Below are 23,081 nucleotides of genomic sequence, written 5' to 3'. Positions count from 1 at the left end.
AGGTGTAGTTTTTAGCCAAATATAGAGCCAGTTTATGAATCTTACCTTCATCGAGGGTTATATTTCTTTTAAAAATGAACTTATTCCAACAAAATTATAGTGAATTCATAGTGTTTTGTCGATTTTTAGTAAATTAACGGTGGTTCGATTCTAATGGTCTAAGAGCGAAATCTACTATTCTTTTGCAGGTATCAGTTTTCTATAAGTGTATCAAAGGTCTTCGAATTAGACGAGCATTACGATAGGAAATGAGTTCAAAAAGTGCAAAAGACTAAAAGAAATGTAAAATAAAGGATTCGAAAAGTAAAAGTGACTGAAATCGAAATGGTTTGCATTGAATTTTAAAGAAAGCGATTAAAATGCCTTCGATTGAATCAAAGGACTTTAGACACAAAAATTAAAGGGGCTGAAATATAAATTCGACATAGAAATTAAAGTTGCTTGAAAGATATATAAATTGAATATAAAAAGTAAAGTTTACTGAAAATCATAAATTGAAAGATAAAGACATGGAAGGAACCCTACATAAATTAAACTCGAATGCAAAGGACTTTAGACACAAAAATTAAAGGGGCTGAAATATAAATTCGACATAGAAATTAAAGTTGCTTGAAAGATAAATTGAATAGGAAAAGTAAAGTTTACTGAAAATCATAAATTGAAAGATAAAGACATGGAAGGAACCTACATAAATCAAACTCGAATGCAGACTCAGGAATTCGCTAGAATATGAGTGTGTTTGAGTGTATTTCTGAAAAGAAGTTCCAACCCTGATTTTCTAAGACTCACTAATATTTATAACTCACTTCCATAACCGACCATTAATTGCACAATGCTGCCTTGCATGCAGATTCTTGGTTAACTGTTCCCGCTCTTTTGCTCATGAGCCTTACCAATAAATCCCTAACTTAAAGAAAATCTTCAACTTCCCTATTCGTGTAACCGCTCGATTCTCCATTCGAAAAACTATTCGATTCTTCATTCGAGTAATTGCTCAATTTGTTAAGGTATTGAAATGGAGTCCGTGTCGAATAATTTCCACTTAACGCTTGCATGTGTGTCTTTTCGGCCTCTACTCCCTTCCTGACACTTCACCAGCATTCCGAATCAGCTTAATTTTTCAAAAGTAATTATTTCGACTAACACATAGTGCTATCAAAATAGAGGGGTCATGGGAGATGTGGGTCTGAGAAGATAAATTCACCAATAACCAAGGAACTAAGGATAAAGTAAAAACATTACCTCAGCTCAGCCTTCCTCTATGCTTTTTCACATTTTATGTGCAATACTGTAGTCATGGAGAACGTGGAGAAAAGACTTAGATGAAAATCCACAAATACTAAACAAATTATCCAGGGCCATATGTCTTCTAAAGCGGAGCTTATTAATCAGCAGCGTCTCTTTAGAAACTAACGAGCAAAAATTTTGAATTTTTTAGGATACTTTAAGCCTCCAAATTTTAGATTTAAGTTCAACCTTTTCAGTGTCTAAAGGGTTTAGATAGAGACTACAAGCTAATTTAATAGTTAATAAACTATTTAAATTCAGAAGCCACGTAACTATATCCTCCTCCAAACATGGCTCTAGGACCTTTAAGATAGTGAAAATAGGTTGTCAGTTCTCTTGTAGAACATAATGTACTCTAAATCCCATTCATTTTCAACAACATAATCACAAACTCTCTCATCAAGTTTGTCCTCAGTAAATTTCACAAAGCAAATTAATTTTTATTTTTTTTATGTACTCCAAACAAAAAATTGGTTTGCATATTTAACCAATTCTAATTCTAAATGGCTCCAAGCACATAGTAATAGATTATTTTTAGGAATAAAATATTATTTTGATTCTAAAATATTTAAGTTGTGGTAAAATGATTATCGTAAGAAAAAAAAGACTTTTTGACTTTAAATATGATCTCAATTTGACAATGCACAAAATATTTGGATACATACTCCAAAAAGAATTTTAGATATTAGATTTTGATATAGTAATTTTTTTAGGTTTTTTCTTTTTTTTTTTTTAATTGTTGGAGCCTAATTCTCAATCATATCCTTGTTGATATTGGGGCAATTTATCATAATAAATAAAGTGGCTTCGAATATTACCAATATACACAATTTGCAAAACGGATACCAAAATGCATTTTTTTCCATAAACTATGTAAACCGCGACAGGGGACCCGCGATTTACAAATACACGTAAACCACTACAGGGGTGTCGCGGTTTACGTTCTAGGCCAAAATTAACATAATCCGTGATAGGGGTGTCGCGATTTATGTGTGAATGAGTAGTGTGCATAAACCATGACAGGGGTCCAGCAGTTTATGCGTGAATGAGCAGTGTGCAGAAACATAAAATAAACTAAGTCCATGGTAAATAAAAACATACGTAATACATACAAAAGTCCATGGAAATAAACTAAGTATCATCACATAATACAAAAGTACACGACAAATCAGACATACATAGGTATCATCAATGAAAACATAAAATAAACAGCTACGCCTCCTGCCTGTCCTCATCCTCCTCATGAGAGTCATCCCCGAATGCGCCTAGAAGATGCGACCATGTACCACATCGAGCGGCCTGTCTTACTCTGGCTGGCCTCTGGCGCTGCTGTGCTGGAGGATCGACGGGCATCCCGCACCATATGCACACGGAGGCGGCCCTCCCATGCTGAACCAACTGTCATACGAGATGCTAGCAGGCTCATTCAGGTCTACATGAAACTGTGGCTGGGGCTGGTACCCCTGAGGGTTGGACATCTGCGACTGGTACCGCTGAATCTCCTCCATATATGGGTGGTACCCCTGCACAACGTCCATCTGGGGCTGGGACTCCGGCACCTGATCTTGTGGGGTCTGATGCTGAAAATGCGGAGAGTTGTCATCCCGGATGAGATATGCAAAGTCGGAATAGAACTATGAACTGCCGAAAATCCATGACTGCAGTAGCTGCAGGGGGCCTGCCAAGTTTGTCACGTTTCTGTTGGCCACCTGACACATGCAACGATATAGCCAAGCCAACGTTGCCGACCCCCAACTATAACTACCCATATCATCAAGCCTCGCCACAAAGGGCAACCACCGTATATGAACCCGATTTCCACTCTTGTCACCAAACAACTGAGTGGAAAGCAGTATCATAATATAAGCCCGTGTATATATGCGTACGGTGTCCTCTGTAGCATCATCTGGCAGCACCCTGAACCTCTCATGAAACCAGGTGAATTGGACTATATACTGCTTTACCTTATTCTGTGGTGGAAGCTCACCAAACAGTTCCTGAAACTACTCTCACGCCGGTTTGCCTTCTTCCATAAGCTTCTCAAAATCTGTAAGGCACCCGAATACAGGTAAACCATCCACGGGCAGCCCCAGCTGGTATGCTACATCCTGCAGCGTGATAGTGTACTCTCCAAAAGGCATATGAAAGGTATGCGTCTCAGGACGCCACCTCTCAATGAAAGCGCTGACTAAGGGCTCGTCCAACCGGAAGTCCTACCATGAAGACCACTTATAGACAATCAAACATAATCTGTTTATTGCCTATTAGAAAACATAGATCAATACCATAAAACTCTACTACTTTCATTCTGTTTATTGATCATTTTTCTCCAATTGTTGATGAATTTGAACTCCTTGTATAAAGCATATTGAACCTTGATATTATTGAAATGTTACAGAAAATTTTTTTTTCAATAGTTGTCACCTTGTCCTTTGGCCCATATCACTAAGACTACATTACTGGTTTTGAAAACCACGCGGTCTAGAGCCAAACTATACTCTTCCAACAAGAACTAGACGGATGTTTCAATGCACTCCATCAAAGCATTAACTCTAGAATCTGCATTCAAAAACTCATATAAAAGCACAAAATTATTATTTTCGGCATTCACAAGATAGCTATCAACTGCCATACATTGTTTTAAAGTAACATATTCAGCACAAATCTACCAAGAACATTCATTTTCAATGTTCACAGCGGGTCTTAGACTACTACTAGTCCCTTGAATAGTAGTTGACTGTACTTGTTTCTTTTTTTTTTTATAGATATTTTCCATTTTTTTAGCTGATGCATAACAAACTTCCATGCATCCTCCCACGATGTATCATTTCTTTTAAAAATAAATTAGTTTCTAATCCTCTATATCACCCATACTATTGCAAACCAGAAATTTATCCATCTTCTCTTCTCCCTATCACCCCATCTTTGTAAAATCCCAATAAATATTGAATAATTAATTAATAAATTAGTTATAAGCAAAAAGGATTAGGAAATTAAAAATTTATAATTTGGGAAGTTACATGTGGGAATTTAATTTAGAAAATGAAATTGAGTGCAAAAATATAGATAATTACGGAAAAATGCATACTGACGTTAAAATTGGCTATACCGGATTTTGTTATTTTTAGATACAAGACATGACGTACCTTGTTGAGCGTTCTAGACTCTCTGTGGAAAGCGAAGACTGCTTTTTTTTTAATTTTATTTTGTACTTAGTATATTTACATTCTCCACTTTTGAACACATACTTGTATATCACTTTTAGAGGTTGATATATAGAGAAACATGTTGTATTTTATTTACTTCTAGGTTGTATTATACCATCTAGCTGGCATTGTCTTCACAAGTCGATATTAGTGCGTGCTATGTATTTCTTTTGGAATCGTGTGTGTGTGTGTGTATCCATCTCTTCTATTTTCTGTATATCGATGCATTATATCTTTAACGTTTCAAGTGCGATGCGATTATTTGTTCTGTCATCTTTTCTTCACAGGCTCATAGATATATCATTATTCTTCAAATAATATGTACGTACTTTCAAGTTTTAGATATCATAACACCACACCACCTTTGATTTACGACTATAGCATAAGGCTTTGTGTGGTAGGGTGTTACATTATGGTATCAGAACAGTTCGTTTCCATAGAGCCTGAGGGATGGACTGACTATGCTTCTGAACATACTCTGGATTGTGTGTACATGCTACTTAGGATGTCTGATTGACAAATATAGCATAATTGTTCATGAGCACTTTGGGGATTTAAAGCACTATACTTGAGATATTAAGACTGATCACCTTAATATCAATTGTTTAGTATGGACAAGACTCAAATAGCATATCGTGTACGTAGACGAGGTCGAGGGCGAGGACGAAGCGGTGATAAGAAAACCGTCCTGTAGGATAATTCGACCAATTTTGTGGCTGAAACGATGGACATAGCTGCTGCCGTTAGTGTTACTGCTGCTGCTACCAACCGAGCGGTGGATAAGATGGGAGAACAAGCTGTAGATGGTAATGGACATGATGGTGGAGACAATATTATGAGTATGCTGGTTCTGATGGAGATTAGGAAATTTTCAGAGTTAGTTAACAAGAGTAAAGTGGTGGAGGACTGTGCAAGGAAGAATATAGCGGCAAGAAGTGACCGCCGGACATTCTACAAGAAGGGTTAGAAGGATTGGTAGTAGCCCGAGATTATTGTTTGAACTCGGTAATGGTGAACTGTAGTGAAAGTGAATGTCTAAGTGTTGATTTACGTTGGATTTAAAAGGTCAATGACGTTTGGTTAGAGAGATAAAGAGATTCAAAGAGATATTTTGTTGACGTTGATGAATAGTCAAGTTCTTGACGGCAAACGATCAGAGTAGCACGACAGAAGCGCGTGGGAGCATCGATATGGTAAAATCTCGATGAATGAGTTGCCTTGATACCCTTATTAGGTTTGAGTGTGAACGAAAAATTAAGATGAGAACTTGAACTTTTAAAGTGAACCTCAACTATAGTTGATAGGGTTAGGAGCAAAACATTCCGTGAAAAAGAAGTTCTGGTGGTTAAGGTTACTGGTTAAGGATGACCCCCACCTATATACAGGTGATTAAACTTTGAGGGCAAAATTTTTATTAAGGTGGGTGGGATATAAAACCCCGATAAATGCTGAATAATTAATTAATAAATTAGTTATAAATAAGAAGGATTAGAAAATTAAAAATTTATAATTTGGGGAGTTACCGGTGGAAATTTAATTTAGAAAATGAAATTGAGCGCAAAAATTTAGTTAATTGCAGAAAAATGCGTACTGGCGTTAAAATTGGTTGTATCGGTTTAAAATTGTCCTGTACTGGGAGTGAGAAAATTGAAACTGTAAAAATGATAAGAAAAAATATTTAAAACGAAAGTTCGAGCACTTATCTTAAAGGTTTTGACCCAAGATAGGGCCAACGAACCAAAAATTACCAAATGGGTCATGTTGGGACCAAGCTCATGATACATAAGTTCATAACTTAGCATATTAGCACCCAATACCCCCTATTTTTAGAGAGAGCAGCTGAAAGAAAAAGAGACGGGAGAAGAGAAGCCCTAGCCTTACACTATTCATCATCCTTCATTTGTCCATAACTTTTGTTCCGTAGCTTCGATAGTCACACCATTTGCGGCTACATGAAGCCCTCACCTTTCTCTTCATTTCTACCTAGCTTTAGTGGAGTAATCTCAAGAACCCATCTCTATTTTTCAGTTTGTTTCTAATTTTGAATTTGGGTTTGAGATATTGAGATAATGGTGATTTTGATATTTAGGAAAGACTTAACATTGAGTTCTAGTGGGATTTTGACTTATAAAGATGTGGTACAAGGTAAGGAAACTCTTTTCTTTTGATTTCTTCTAATTACGTATGAAACCCTAACTTGAAAAACATGTAATGGTGGTTTAATTAGATTTGGGTAGAGTTGCTCGGTGATTTTTAGTTCAAGTTGGATTTGCTCGGATTGAGTTGATGCGGAGGGATTGCTTTGTTTGATTGGTGGAGCTTTTGTTTGGAGAATGATTGATCAAGCTTGGGTCCATTCCTTTTGGTGAGGAATAAGTATTGAAAAACGCCATCATTAAGGTACATATCTTAATTTCGAATAGACATTATGTAGCACTATATGAAAAACTAGGTTAATTGTCCCTAGGATAGTGTTGAATGAAAATAATTGTTGTTTTGGATAATTGATGCTAGTGTAGATTTTGTGTTCGTTGATGATTGAAATAATGATGCGTGTTTGCATGAATTTGAGTAATGATGCATATATATGGTTGAATTCAAAAGTGTTGTGATATGTTCGCCTATGAAAGGCTAAGTGACGAGAATTGGGCCAGAGGCCGTGATAGAGTGAGGTATCCCCTATTTGGTAAGTTATGGTAAGTTGGTGGAATTAATTGAGTGAATTGTTTCCCTTGGCATGTTTATGATATTGGATTGCTTGTGAATGATGTATGAACTTTGGATTCTTGGATGATTAAATGTGTTGATTTGGAAGACTGATTGAGGATGACAGTTGATGGATGAAAAGGGATTTAGTGTATGGAGTACGGTTTGAATTTGGGTATTGAAAGGGAAGAATGGTAATTTGGTTTGAAAAGTAAGGGAGTTACGAATTGTAATTTGAAAGGTGCAGAATTTTGTGTAAAACGTAAATTTTGACTAACTTCGACGGTCTATAATTTGGCGCTCAGAGCGTGAAATTTAATGAACTCTATCTTAAATTAAAGTTAGCGAAAAGATCTTTAAAGTAATCTGTAACATCCTACCACACAGAGTTTTACGTCTAGGGTGTAAATAAGAAATGGCGAGGCGCTACGACCCCTAAAAGTAAAATACATACGTATATAACAAAGATAGTATAGCTAGGAACCTTGAAAGAAGGGGTACAATAAAAACAAAATCGAAGATGCATCGCTCACGAAAAATAATAAGACTGAAAACTTATACGAAAAACTAAAAGACAGATATATATAGAATTTCAACGAATAAGTATAATTAAGTATTTATAGAAAAGAAAATAAAGATTGTAATCATGAAAATAAAAAATATTCTAATTAATAAAAAAAAAATTTTTCTTTTAAATTTTAAATGTAATTTAATTTTGTTTATGAAATATAGTTAATAAAAAAATATTATGCATAATAAATAATAATTTTTTAATTTGACCGTATTTAACTATATTGATTCATCCGGTTTTAACGTATTTTTATAATTTTATCGGATTTAACTATTTTTATCAAGTTTGATTGAATTAATTATTTGATCGGTTCAAATAATGATTCAACTGAATTGATGATTAAATGATCAAATTTTCAACTAAATAGAACTGAATTTAATAAGTACGGATAAGATCTAAATAGAAACAGGGGCTTGATTGGTTTTTGTCAATTGCTAATTTCATTGATGTTACTTTGTTATTATTGTTATTTGTGAGTAATTGTGATTACAATTATAAAAAAGAATGCTCATGAATGGTGTTGGTTTTGTAAACATTCCAGTCACGCATGACACGCAAATTGATAATACCATACTAAATTACCAATACTCCTAAATAGAGGGCCCAACTAAAATGACCTCAAGCTTAGTTTTCTTGATGTATTCAAGCTTTGTCTCCAATGTCCATAAAAATAAAAGTTATCGCCAAAAAAACATGAAAGAAAGAAGAGGCTGATTTTTTTCAATATCAGAAGAAATCATGAGTTACATATCGAAATGGATATGCATAAAGTATTTATATTAGTATGATATTAGTGCAAAACGCAAGTTATGATTTAATTTTTTTATTTATTTTAAATTCAAAATCTGCAAAATACATGTTGTGATTTTAAGTGTTTTATTTTTTTAACTTATAAACAGTAGATTGCGTTTTGTATAATTAAAATATTTTAATCTAAAAGTATTGCCTATAAATATCATTGTTATTTATTTCCTTTATATTTGTGACTTTTTTGTGATAATTAGTAGTGTCAAAAAAATTGGATGAGGTGAAGTTAAGACTATAGAAGGTATTGCAAATTTACAAGTGTATTTAACGGTGAGATCATATCAAACACACACAAGGAAGTGATTTTTGTGTGTGAATGTCTATTTTCTTTTGCTATTCCATACACATGAGTTTTACGGAGTTACAAAACGTTCTCTGTGAAAACATACAATGTCACATTTCAAAAAGGGTGAGCAATATTTTATACATAAATCATGTACAAGTAATTGGTGGATTAATACGGTTTCAAATACCCATCACTGACAACGCCATCACTGATGACGCATGTATGCAGCAGTTGTTCTATATTTATCAACAAACCCGATATCACGTGTCGATGATAAAGTTGTACGTTGAATTTGAAAAGCATATGAGGCTGGATGTGGTTGACAAGGAGTTGAATATTGATGAAATTAGAGACATAGCTTGGAAAGAGGATAACAACAACAATGAAGAGGAATTTGAAGCCAACTTCGAAATCAATGACGGAGACGAGACAAACAATCAGATGGTGCAAAATGAAGTAAATGCAGTTGTTAACCAACATCCCTTTGGTGTTCTGTCTTTTATGTGAGCTTTAGATCTAGCAACCATGCATGCCACCAAATTTTCTGAGTATGCGAATATGGGTATGTTATGTTTATTCATTAAAGTTATCATTACCATTTCTTTATTTAGCCTTGGCTGACTAACGGTAGTTCACATTTGATAGGTGAAGACAATGTTGTAGTAGAAGTAAGTGAGATTAGTATCCAAATGGAATTTGGTTATAGAGAGTCGATGATCTCTGGAATCAAAAGCTACACTATCTCTAAAGGAATCGATTATACTGTGTATGAGTCAGTACCGCAGACATTCTACACAAAATACAATGGGTATGGTAGAGGATGTGATTGGCTTATCTAAGCTAACTTGATTCAAAAGGAAAGTTGTTAGAAGATCAAGAGATACAAAGGCGAACACACGTGCACCATGGGGATGATTTGACAATATCATGCCAAGTTGGACGTAGACATGATTGTAGATGATATTAGACCATTGGTTGAAGCAGGCCCATCGATAAAGGTGAAATCTATTATTGCAGAAGTTCAATCCAGGTTCAACTACAATGTAAGTTACCGCAAGGCTTGGTTGGCAAAGCTAAAGTCTGGTGCAAAAATTTTCAGTGATTGAGAAATTTCCTACCATACTTTGCCAGTCTGGTGCAAAGCAATGTGTGCCACAATGCTAAGGTCTCATGTTCAAATAAAAACTCTTCTTGTTTATCATGAGAGTGAGGAGGTGAATGGTGTAAGAGTTCTTCAACAGGTATTTTGGAGCTTCTATCCGTATACAACATTTAGACACTGCAAGCTATTGATGCAGGTTGATGACACACCTTTACGGAAGTACGTAGTGGCTCAACCCTCTGTAAATGGTGGCTCTGTTCTGGTGGATCCATCCCAAAGTCACTAGCATGACCTGAGATAGAACGATGGCCAACAGACAATTAGAAAGCATCAGTCCTTTGTTGAGAAAGTTGAAAGAATGCCTTGGTCTCTCTCAGTACCTGAAACAAACTCATGTCCCCAAATGGGTTCAACAAACTGCAGGATTCTTCTACTAGAATTACCAACTGTGGTATGAACGGTTTTGCTTGCGGCTATGGTTGATTCTGGTTGTGGTGGGTAAAAGTTGGGGTGTTCATAGATTGGATTATATCCGCATCTGATCCACAAGATGATCGGATTGCGGATATTACATCCGTAACCGCAGATCCAATCTACAGATCCGCATAAATAATATATATAACTTTCACAAGCCCTAATTTTTCTTTTTCTCCCATTCAGTGCCTCTCACCCCACAGACCTCTTCAAACCTAAGACCTCACCCACTAAGCACCAGAGGCATCCATACTTAGTGCTACCATGCTAGAGACTAGTCGTTTGCTAGTTCCTCTCTTCCTCATGTTTGTTTGTTGCCTGGTTTACCGTGGCTCCTCTCTGCCTCATCTATTGTTGTGGTGCCACCTAGCAGCATCGTTGCCTCTGACGCATTGCGGCCTCTATTCTCCTCCTCGCATCATTGTGCTCTGTTCTTACCGGAGTTGCTTGGTGTCCTTCATTTGCTGCCTCTGTTCTCCTCACATTGCCATCCTTTGTTCTCCTCTTCTCTTCTCATCGGAGTTGTCTTGTAGCTCTGTTCTCATAATTAATTTTTTAATACATATTTACTGAGTGCATATATGTTGGTTTAATTTCTTAATTTTTTCGAGTATGGAAGAAATTAACAGGTGAACTATTGAAGCAAGAAATGTATGGTAATGTTGTAGTTTTTAACTATGAGTCAAGCGACACACAATGTGAAGGAAATTTTCAATATATTTTCGATTTTGTTTTGAATTTTGAGATTATTTATAATTTTTGTTATTTGAATGGGTATATCTGATACTCAATCCGATTCCGAAAATATACGGATTGGATCCAATACTAAAAAATGTGGATACGAGATCTGATCCGATCCAATGATCCTAGTGCGGATCAGATAAAGATTTTGACCATATCTGACCCGATTCGCGAACACCCCTAGGTAAAAGGGAAGTTGATGTTGCTGATAAACTGAAAATTGATGTTGTTGCTCATAAGCTAGAAACTGATGATTGCTCATAAGGAGAAACTGGTGCTATTGCTCATAATGGGAAAACTAGTGCGGTCCAGGTGGTGGCCGGGGGGGGGGGGGAGGGGGAGGGACTGTGGTTGATTCGCCTCGAGGACTGCATGCAGAATTCTCTCGAACAATCTTAGGTGATTGCCATATTGTTGAGTGTACCAATCATAGTACACTGGAAGAGGGTGAAAGTCGACAATTTTGTCTCCTATTTGCAGTTATTATATTGACGATTGTTCCACATATCGACTGAAACTTTATTCCTTTCCCTCCAATCATGGTACTGTGCTCTGGTCAACCACCTGCAATGAGCTTCTCTAATCTGAAAAGCTTCTCCTATTGGAAGTTATACAAGCCCGAATTGGCATCTCACTTGGTCTGTTGGGTGCCATTCTATATGTTGAGTTTGGAAAACTAATCCATGTGATGAACAAACATTATAATTGTTGGTTTAACTTATTTGGTTTAGTGTGCAGGAAAAACAAATCAAATATCTTGGCCCAAGGAACAAATAATTAAAGTCCACACACGGTGGACCATCAGAACCAAGCCAAGCCTTATCACAAGTCCATGAACCAAATATGAGGAAATAAAGAAGTGAGCCCAAAATCCTTCAAGCCTCATACGGTTACCTACTCCCACACCTAAGAAACTTGAAATCCAAATTCAATACAACTTAATCCCTCTTGGCTTCCACCGAAAGCCTAATCTTCTATTCTCTCTCCTCTCTCCTTCTCTTCAGTCACGTTACACATTCAACAAGAAAGAAAGAAGGAAATGAAAAGTGCAGAAGCTATGGAGTGTTGAAGAACAAAAAAGCTTGTTTCCAAAACTAAGAAAGAAGAAAGGGCTACAACCAAGTAGTCAGCTTCATTCGGTCAGAGCACATTAAAAAGTATCTTCCCTCATTTGTGCTACGCCAAGGAACCAAGAAGAAATCCACAAAGCCTCAAGCACAAATCAAGCAACCATGGAGAAATCAAAGTCAAATATGGATAGCAGAATATCCACGGTTCAAATCAAAATTTGGAGCCAAAGCAAGACTCCACAGTCAAGATTGAAGGAACTTGAAGAAAAAGGATGAGAGAGAATGGGTAAGTTGCATGTAACAAATTCGGATTTCTCTCTCCTCACTGACGAAGCCGCTGCAAGTCTGTGAAGGAGAAGAAGACAGTAAGGACCTTGAACTAGATTCAACTTTGGAAGCTTCACTCTTCTATAATAAGGGTAACGGCCGAGGGTTGAAAGCAAGAGATTAAGAACAAAGCACAGAGTTCGGTTCTCATAGCTTCCTAAGCTTGTTGAGTTCTTCTCCTTCATGTTGTTCATTGAGTATTTCTTTTTATCAGTTTAATCTGTCTAAGTCTCATTGAAAAAGGCAAATATGATGAGGTTTGTAAGAAAAAGCCAATGAGAGGTAAAAGGTAGTGAGTTAAACTAGGAGAAAAAGCCATAAGATGTCACATATTTTCTTTGTACATCTTTCTGTTTTGTAGGGGTGTACAAAAAATAACCAAATCGTGGTTAACCGATTAAAAAACCATAACCACATTTTAGTTAACCAATTTAATAAAATAATTTTAAAAACCATATCCATATTATTAAAAAGTGTTTAACCAAAACCAAATTTTAAAAATCGGTTTTTAACCGGTTAACCAAAACCAAAACCAAATTTTATACAACTCTTGTGATCAAATTGGTTAACCGATTTTTTTTTGTAAAAATCGATTTTTAACCGGTTAAAAACCGGTTTTTAATTTTGGTTTTTGAAAAACCCAATTTTTCTTTGTAAAAACCGGTTTTTTAAAAAAACCTTGTTATTTTTTAAAACTGGTTTTTATTTTTATTACCGGTTAAAAACCGGTTTTTAAATTTCCTAACCGGTTTTATCATATAAAACCAATTTGGTTAATTAACTAAATTATATTTTTGGCTAACCCAAAAATAGGTTTGGTTTTTGGATTAACCAAACCATGTACAACCCTACTGTTTTGTTTCATGATCCTATGGAAATTCTTACAAGTTAGGTTAGCACTTGGCTGTTGAAAGCTAGATTGAGCTCTAGTCAAATTTAGATTGGGTTAGAATCTGGATTTATCCGAGATAGGATTTGGTAGATCCTAGGAAAAACTTTGGTGAATGTAATGTGTTAAAAATAGTGAAATTCCATCATAATTGTGATGGAGACTAGATGTAGGCTACATAACCAGGATACATCTCGGTGTTACTCCTTCTTCTCTACTTCACTTTTGCTTCTGTTACTCAGGAGACAAAATGAAAATGTCTCTCAACTCAATACGAGATAAAAGTAAAAATATCTCCTAAGTTTCTTTGAAAAAGCAAAAGTAATATTCAGCAGAAAAGGAGGCTAAGATTCAACCCCTCCTTCTCTTAGCCACTAATAACCATCACTATACACTCGAACGACATCAACAGGCACTTTGTGGAGCACACCCACAGATGTACAAATAGATCCTCAAGAACATTAACTCCCATATATGGCCACCATATAAACGGCACAAAAATAAATACGACGACAATCAATTAAATTATTAAACATAAAAAACTTCTTAACAGAAATCGTTAGTATGTACATCATTCAAACCCGTGTGATCTAATTGTTGCCTAAATTGCACTGTAGACCTCATATATAATCTCTTAATCGGCACCAATGATTCCACCTAAATCAGTTTATATTGGTTATAATCAATACAACAACAACAATAATAACTCTTACCGTTGACCAACTAGAATGCCAACAACTGGAAGCTGATCGCGGGGAACATGTGTTATATCCACGACATACGCTCCCATGCCCAAACAAAGAGTAGAATAAGGTAGCCATCCATCTTTTTACAGTTGTATGGTGATGCACGACAGAACGACCTATATAGATGTGCCAAACAAGCTGCCCCCAACTATAATTAAAAATGCAATGGAAATCTCGAATAAAAGGTAAAAACTTTGAGTTAATAGAATTGGTCGATTTGTCTGAAAACACAACGGTTCCAAGCAAGTAGAATATGTGAGTCTGAATATACTACTCGATAGATTCTTGGGTGTCTAATGGTTTGATGTCTCTACACTATTGAACCCATGCTATGTTTACCTTTCCTAACGTGTGATCGTGCGGACCAGGCTGCCTACCAAAAGCTGCTATGCAGTCCTCTACCAAGAACAAGTGACTGCTGTCCATTCTGCCCATCGCAAGGTCCTTATTAATCGGTAGACCAATAATATGTGTCACGTCTTTTAAGGTGATAGTCACTTCGCCAATTGGAAGATGGAACTTATGAGTTTTTGGCCTCCACTCCATTAAAGTACTCAATAGTGCAGAATGTCCTTTATTTCACCTAATCGCAAAATGTGATGGAACTCAGTTAATGCTAGAACGGCTGCACTAATCTCATGGTAGGTTTTCGATGGGTCAAATTTTTTAAGCAATAAACTCTTAGTAGCCTATAATAATAATAATAATAATAATAATAATAATAATAATAATAATAATAATAATAATAAATAAGAAACTTACATATTAAGGATTATCCAAATGTTCAATAACGAACCATTTTAATTAAATTAAAATTAAAAAAAAAAGCTCACACGGCTGATGTCGAGAAGTTCTTCTTCAACAACACTCCCTCAACACACACGAAAGAGAAAAAACTCAACAATACCAACGACAAAATGTAAATGGAGAGCAACGTACATAAAGGTGAAAAGCGGTCAAACACAAGTATACGTGTTGAACATGCATGAGGCTTCATCACAGTGCACCTGTAAAACATAGGTTGCAATGTCGACTGATTTTGCACGCTTACAAAACGCAGGTTACGTTTTGTTTCGCGCAAGAAAAAGTTGGTCAAACGAGCAGAACTTGTGTACATGCGGGAGACACATTTGTGCATGCATTCATCCCTAAGATGCATTTTACATAATCTTTTTTTTTAGTTTATTGTTCTTGACAAACGCTTTGTGTTTTACAAGTCTATCATTGTTCAAATTCACATTTTTGCACTACACACCATGATACAATATACCTGAATTACACTACTTTAGTATTTTTTAATCCATTTATAAATTAATTTCTGAAAAGAAAAAGAAAGCTAATTACACATGGCTTTAATATTTCTTTAATAATTAGTATTATCAAACAATGAAACAAATAAATATATGACAGAAATTAAAGAAGAATCTCATATTTATTTTGGAGGAGTTTGTTAGGTGAACCTCACACCAAGAGTCACACTCAGAAGCCCCGTAAACCACAACCCACCAAGTGTGAGAGACTGAGACTCACGAACAGAATCTTAGCCTCTTAGGTCGCTTATGCGACCAAAACGCCCCTACACAGAGGCTCTAGTAGTCTAAGACTCTAAGTCTAGTCACCTCACCAACCCAAACATGAAAACAACGCACACATTGGCCGCGAAGAGACACAACACAGAGTAACATGATAAAGGCACGAAGCACTAAAATGAGAGGCTTCGTAGACCCATCACTGGACCAAAATGCCCTTCCCCAAACATTTTACCCCCCACCTCCTTTTTTCTCTTTAAGAAAATGAGCAAAATCACTTCATCAACATCAAGCATGATTACGCAATTGAAATAATACAATATTGGAATTTAGGTGCCAGCCTAAGACCACTAGTGTACACTTTGATCGCAAATTGCAAGAGATCCAATACTTATTTTTCTTTTGTCATTTAATTATTCAGTTTGGAGCTAGGATGATATCATACGGGTAAGTTAAAGTCATAAAGTGGGTTGATAAATTAAAATTAGGCTAAAGAGAATGCAATCAGGTGTGGGTGTGTGTTGCTCCTCTTCCTCCAATTGGTTGTTTGGGCTTGCAGCCGCAGCCGCCCCTCTTCTTCCCTCTTCTCTTACTACAATTTCGTTCCCAATTTCAAAGTCTTCTTCTTCTTCACTCATCACACTCTCCACTCCCTTACTAATTTCATCTCCTCTACGCTCCATTGGTACGTCTACATCTCTCTCTCTCTCTCTCTCACACACACTAAAATCTTGGATCGCTACTAACAATTCTCATTTGTTTGTGGTTGAGAACCAGCGAGTGCGAGTGGTTCGTCTCAGCTTAACGAAATGGCTTCCGATGATGCTCAAGATCCACGCTTACAGAGAATCTCCTCTGCGATCCGTGTCATCCCTGACTTCCCTAAGCCTGGTTAGTGCTTAGTGGTTATTATTCTCTTCTCTGATTCCGTTCTTGTTCTTCTGTTTTGATTTGATTTGCTCAAACATTGTTGCATTGGGTTTTTTCAAGGAATTATGTTTCAGGACATAACCACGCTGCTGCTTGATACTAAGGCTTTTAAAGATACCATTGACTTGTTCGTTGAGAGGTACAGAGATCAAAACATTTCTGTTGTTGCAGGTACTCTCTTCATAATTCTAATGCACAGTCTTGTTCATCGTCAAATAAGATTTGCTTCCATGTTTTTGTTCCTGTTACAACTTGTCATTGTTGATCTCTGCTTACATCATAGGCTGCCTGTTAAACTAAGAATTACATTCAGTATTCATTCATTCATACCAAATTGCCAATCACTCAGTTCTATATGTGCTGTTGGGATATTTTTTGATTCATGAATATCAGAGCATAGTTGAAACAAATTTACTAAATCAGCAACTTGGTTATTAGAATCATCATTTTTTTAGTTTTTGTTTTTGGATCAGCACAAACAAGTCACTGATTTGCATCTGACAGCTTTATTTATCACCTAAATCAGGTGTTGAAGCAAGAGGATTTATATTTGGCCCACCTATTGCATTGGCTATTGGTGCAAAATTTGTCCCCATGAGGAAACCCAACAAGTTGCCAGGTATGAGCTTTTGACGTTTCTTTTGAACGAATTGCATATGGTCTTTTAAGAATTTCTTAGTTAGCAGATTTTTATGGTATGAGCCATTTGGTCTGTCTATTGTATATGGTCATTCTGATTTTAAGTTCTAAACTGCTTCACTATGCTAATTTTAAGCAGCTGAAAGTAACACATATTAAAGTTTTATATTATGATAATTTGAATGCTCAAATTTTCATTCTTGTATTTCAATTGTTTTTTCAGGGGAGGTAATTTCAGAAGAGTATTCTCTTGAGTATGGAACTGACAAAATGGAGATGCATGTAGGAGCTGTACAACGTGGAGATCGAGCCTTAGTCATAGATGATCTTATTGCTACTGGGGGCACCTTATGTGCTGCAATTAAGCTACTAGGTAAACTTGTCGATATTAAGTCTTAGCAGGAAGAAAAGCTGAATTAACATGAAAATGATTTCTGTCCCTTTTGAAGGCTATGTGCAAGTGGTGTAATGGGGTCAGGTTGGTTTAGCTTGATGGGAAAATGTACCGATTTAAATGCTCTTTTTTTGTGTCTCGTACAAATTTAGTGGTTTTTTTCCCAAGTCTGGTCGGGTTGCAAATCTCTCTACATAATACAGAGGTCGGATCCGTCGGGTTGCCCCAACCCGCATACTACCTCTTATTGTGCATTAGTGATCTCTTTCCTCAGATATAACTGCTGTAGGAAGGAAGCTTTGTTGAAGATTTTAGCTGAAAGAAATTTTGTACTTTTGTTTATGGTTTAAAAAAAATCTCTTGAAGTCGTGAAAATAAACAAGTGTAGGGCTTAGGTCTCAAGTCTCAATTTTCCTTTTTATTTTGTTTACACATTCAGACAGATCGTGCATGTTAGATGAATTATTGGTACAAAGTCGACTTGAAACATTGAGTCTTGTCCGATAATATGATAAAATTGATGCATAACTAGCATCTTGATACAATTTTTGCTGTTTGTTTACTCTATTCATTGCAGAACGTGTTCAGGCACAAGTTGTTGAGTGTGCTTGTGTGATTGAATTGCCGGAATTAAAGGTATGGCCTGATACATTTGCCTTATCCCTGTCAGATAGTTTAGACAGTATTTGTTTTTGACACTGTAATCTTAACAAATGTATATTTAGCACCATAAGCAGTCCAAAAGAATGTTCATAAATATTATTTTATTTTAATTTTTAGGCTCAGTATTTGTTTTAAACACCAGAATTTGAACTAACTTATTTTTAGGTTCAGCATTGGTTGCGCTTATTCTTATTCACGTGTTCATGTATTATTTTGTGACCTGCATTGCAAACAATGTAGCATGTTCTCATGAGGACGTTATATAACTACTTAAAATATCAAATCTTTTCTGTTCCAACTGAAATTCAGGTTCATAAACATTTTTTCAGGGGCGAGATAAGCTTACCGGCAAGCCACTATTTGTCCTAGTTAAAGGAGCCTGATCTCGATATTCTGTAGTATTCGTGGTTGTGTCTTAGTAATCCACAATTTGAGCTCTTAGTTGTTCGACTTCAGAGCTTTATTGTTGACTGCTTATATTTTCATACAATATATTTGATGGGATGTGCTGAAGAGAAGCTGAGGTTACTTCTGTGGCCGAGCTCTGCTTTAGATTTTATTTTTTAAAGCAGTGATCTGTGGGACATTTAAAACTCTTAACTTACGTTGCGTTATAGTGAATAACCAATCCAGAGCTGAAGTGTTTGTTACTAACGCCTCTATCATGTTCTATTCATGAGACAGCAGAAGTGTTTGATATTATTATTTTATTAATTGTTTAGTGGATTAAGAATGCTACCTTTTACGGGTTAGAGTTGAATTGCGCATATTTTTTGTCTTAAAAAAAACCTAAAGAAACAAAAGACAGCAGAAGCAAGACACACGAGAGATCTCTACAACTCAAGCAGCATCTCGATCTTAAAAAAGAGCTTCAACAATATTACTAGGAGGATCAAAGCCCTCAATGTATTCATTTTGACTCCAAGTATCGAGTTTTGCTATGAGATTGACCACATTATTTCCCTCTCAAAGCATTAGACTAAAATAAACTTCCCATTCCTTTCCAAGCATCTCGTCAATATGTAGCATCAGATCATCATCTTTCCTATGTAGTAAGCCTATTTTTTCGAATTTATAATTCTTAAATTTAAATAAAGGCGTTTGATTATATTTTTGAAAGAAAATAAAAAAAAAAGTAAAAAGAATTGAATGGCCTAACCATGTATCAAGAGCCAATCTTCGATAAAAGAGAAGGTTCCATCGGAACAAAATTTTTCTTATTTCAGGATATCCTGTCTCTTTTTTTTGTGGGGATCAATGACAAAGATGATGGAAGCGGGAGTTCATTTTGGCCATAGTACTAGAGAATAAAATCCCAGAATGGCACCTTATATATAGTAGCAATGAATGTTTTTCTTGAGTCTATTTCACAAACTTTCAAACTAAAATCATCCCTCTCCATATTTGGATTTTTTGATACTCCAAATTAAAATCCTTCCAAAACAACCTTTTATCTAGGCGCCTTAATGATTTCTAATTACACACCCAAATCTTGCTATTTGAGCTTCCAAAAAAATGCTAACATTACAGTTAACTTTCAAAAAATCAAACTAAGGAAGTTCCCAATCACATTCTTGAATAAAGATAATTGAGATCGAACCTGTTCTAACTCCATCTTCCATCTTCTAGCCAAGATCACCACATTATGTTGTGTCCAAACTTCATATGGATTAAAGATTTTCTGATTTCGATGTCTCCAGATCCACCAAATGCCAGGAAAAAAAAAGGTTTTTCCCCAAAACAACAACCTTCATCAAAGAAAACATATCCCACAAACTTAAAGAATTGAAGGATCCAATCTCATCCAAATATCTTGTGCTTATGGACAACATAGCAAACAATGCATCGTCAATTCTGTCTTCGCCACATCGAAGGCACATGTTCGATTTAGAGAGTCCATGCCGGTGTCGAAAAGCCTCCGTTGAGAAATGTGGTATATTTTCGATATGTGTAGCATTTTTATTTGGGAAATGTTAGAGTTAATATTTTTACAATGAAAGTAAGCGGTCATACGATTTTTAAATCAAGTCTAACCAAGTCTGTTCTTCATCATTTTTTTTCTTCTTTTCTTGTTCTTCTTTAACGTCATCCTCTTTCTCCTTATTCTTTTCTTTTTCTGCTCCTCTTATTCGATTTTTTCTCCTTTTTCCTTCCCATCCTCCTTCATTATCATCATCATTATCATCATTGTCATTGTTTTCTTTATTTTCTTCTTCTTTTATGTATGTTCAGACAACTAGAGCATAGAAATTAACTTATAACATTGAAAATTTTAAAGAATCACATACCCAAAACATTGACATCCAACTAATAAAACACATATAATACAGAAATTTTAGTACACAGTACAAAAAATTTGGTGTACATCATAGAAATTTTTGTGCACAGTACATAAATTTTTGAAGGACTACATATCTAAAACATTGACACCAACCAATAAAATGCATACAACACAAATTTTTTGTGTGCAGCACATAATTTTTTTATGCACAATACAAAAATTTTTGAAGAACGACATATCCAAAATATTAGCTCACTAAATTAACAAAATACATTCGCAACAAAAATTTATGTGCTATTTGCAAAAATTTTTTTATTATAAACAAAAATTTCCGTACTATGTGATGCATGACCATCTTTAATTATTTTTTTATTTTTTATTTTTTTTTACATAAAATTAGTGATTTTCTTATTACAATTGAGACTCTTGTGCTCAAAATGGATCATCAACAACTGAATCACAAAATCCTCGTCGTGATACACAAAACCAATCTTCACATTAACTTCCCAATGAATTCATTCTCGGTCAATCCCAGGTCACCTAGGTCACCCTTTTGAGTTTAGTCATAGGTCACAACAAAACCTAACCCTTCCCAATTTAAAGTCCAATCAACCAGCACCTGTTTTCGTGTCTGATACCAATGTTGATCTTATCTATGTCCCTATTTTGTCTAATTTTGTGGATACTACTGCTTTATCTTCTGTGATATCTGAATAGGCTGCAGATGCTCAAGTCTGCATTGAGGAGCTACCAGCAGTTAGACTTGAGGAACAACTGCCACTACCATCAGCACCAGTGGCGAAACTTGAAACAAAATTTTGGGGGGCCAAATAGAAAATAATTGTCAAAATATTTTTTTATATGGACCTCATTTAAGATAAGTTCGTCTAATCTCATCTCTCTGGTTTGGGTGATACTGCCAAATTTAAAGTCCTTTTTCAAGATCTCGTTCCAAAAAGTTAAAGTTAAAGTAATCAGATATAACTTTTTGAACTTTTGAAAGTTATATCTCACTTTTTTCGTGATTTATTAAAGTAGAAGAACTATCTACATGTGTTGATATTGTAAAAGTTATATGTTCTTCTTTTTAAATATTAGCCTTCCTCTTAAAAAATGTATCAATTCTTTAATTTTTCATTATTATTTTATATAAAAATTTGAATATATATCTTGTAAAATATATAAAAAAGAAGTTAGAAGAACAAATATTAAAATTTATAATATTTATTGAATTTTTTTTTATCAATTTATACAAATACAATAATATTACTACTTATTGAATATTCTATTATTTTTTATCATATAAAAAATTAAATTAAATAAATAGTAAAATATAAAATAATATTAAATTAAATAAATAAAAGATATCTAATTTTTTATATTTGAACCTAAAGATAGAGAGAGTGTTGTTTATTGCACTTATTAGATACTTTAAGTCATAATAAAGTATTTAAGTTAATTGAACTATTTTTTTATCTTTTGAAAAAGTATTACTAAGTTTTTTATAAAAAGTTTTGGGGGCCATGGCCACCCCTTATCTGAACTAAGCTCTACCACTCCCTTGTCTGAACTAAGCTCCACCACTGATCAGCACCAACACCCTCTTCCACTAACACTCATAAAATAATGACAAGGAGTAAATCTGGCAGCCTCAAACCAAGGACTTATGTGGCTGTAGTGGCCAATACACCTCCAAACCTGACTCAACATGAGCCAAGCACAATTGCTCAAGCCTTAGCAACACTACAATGAATGAGGAATATTCTGCCCTCATACGGTGAAAGACTTGGTCCTTGCAGCAACCACCGAAAGGCATAACCCTCATTGGATTCCACAACACTTCAATGGTGACTTGCGTGAAGAAGTCTATATGATGCAGCTTGAGAGGTACCAAATGAGAGACGGAGCTGTGTGCATACTAGAAAAAGTTGCTGAAGGAGCTTAATGTTGAGGAACCATGTGCTCCCACAATTTTCTGCGATAATCAAAGTGCAGTTCTGATGTCCCATAACCCAGTGTTACATGGAAGGTCCAAACACCTTGAAGTGGATATACTTTTTTCTAGAGACAGAGTGGTACACGTCAGGCGCATGTCATTCACATCCTAGCTTAGGAACAAATCGCGGGCATACTCACAAAACCAGTCTCATCCGCCCCTGTTTCAAAAGTTTCGAGATAAGCAGAGAGTAGGAGATGAAAAACAACGACTTGGTTTAAGGGAGGATAAAGGCGTCACAAAGTGAATTCAGAGAAACCCAATACAGTTGTAAGAACTATTTTTAATGAGAAATATTTTTTTCTCAATTTTAATAATAGAATATTATGTAATACATTTTAGTTATTAAATTATTTAGTAATATATAATATAGTTATATTTTAATTTTAATATTTTAATTTTATGAAAATGTTAGGTTGTATATTTTAATTGTTAAA

The 23,081-nt window shown here is 35.3% G+C and overlaps 1 protein-coding gene across 1 annotated transcript; it reads left to right on the top strand.

Moving 5' to 3' along the window:
• Nucleotides 1-15,731: 15,731 nt before the first annotated feature.
• LOC112765098 (adenine phosphoribosyltransferase 1) lies at nt 15,732-19,021 on the top strand. Its single transcript, XM_025810963.3, has 7 exons — nt 15,732-16,426; nt 16,519-16,632; nt 16,732-16,842; nt 17,198-17,290; nt 17,534-17,683; nt 18,282-18,340; nt 18,697-19,021. The coding sequence occupies exons 1-7, from the start codon at nt 16,240-16,242 to the stop codon at nt 18,748-18,750; spliced, it is 768 nt and encodes a 255-aa protein (XP_025666748.1). The 5' UTR covers nt 15,732-16,239; the 3' UTR covers nt 18,751-19,021.
• Nucleotides 19,022-23,081: the final 4,060 nt, after the last annotated feature.

Source organism: Arachis hypogaea, chromosome 17 (assembly GCF_003086295.3).
Source record: "Arachis hypogaea cultivar Tifrunner chromosome 17, arahy.Tifrunner.gnm2.J5K5, whole genome shotgun sequence".
Lineage (NCBI taxonomy): Eukaryota > Viridiplantae > Streptophyta > Magnoliopsida > Fabales > Fabaceae > Arachis > Arachis hypogaea.
This window is presented reverse-complemented; position numbering and strand designations above follow the sequence as displayed.

Bases quoted from the DNA above. Each gene is read 5' to 3' on its own strand.
- LOC112765098 (XM_025810963.3), top strand. From the start codon at position 16,240: ATGCAATCAGGTGTGGGTGTGTGTTGCTCCTCTTCCTCCAATTGGTTG. The intron at 16,843-17,197 runs GTACTCTCTTCA...CACCTAAATCAG, and splicing joins AAACATTTCTGTTGTTGCAG to GTGTTGAAGCAAGAGGATTT. The intron at 17,684-18,281 runs GTAAACTTGTCG...TATTCATTGCAG, and splicing joins TGCTGCAATTAAGCTACTAG to AACGTGTTCAGGCACAAGTT.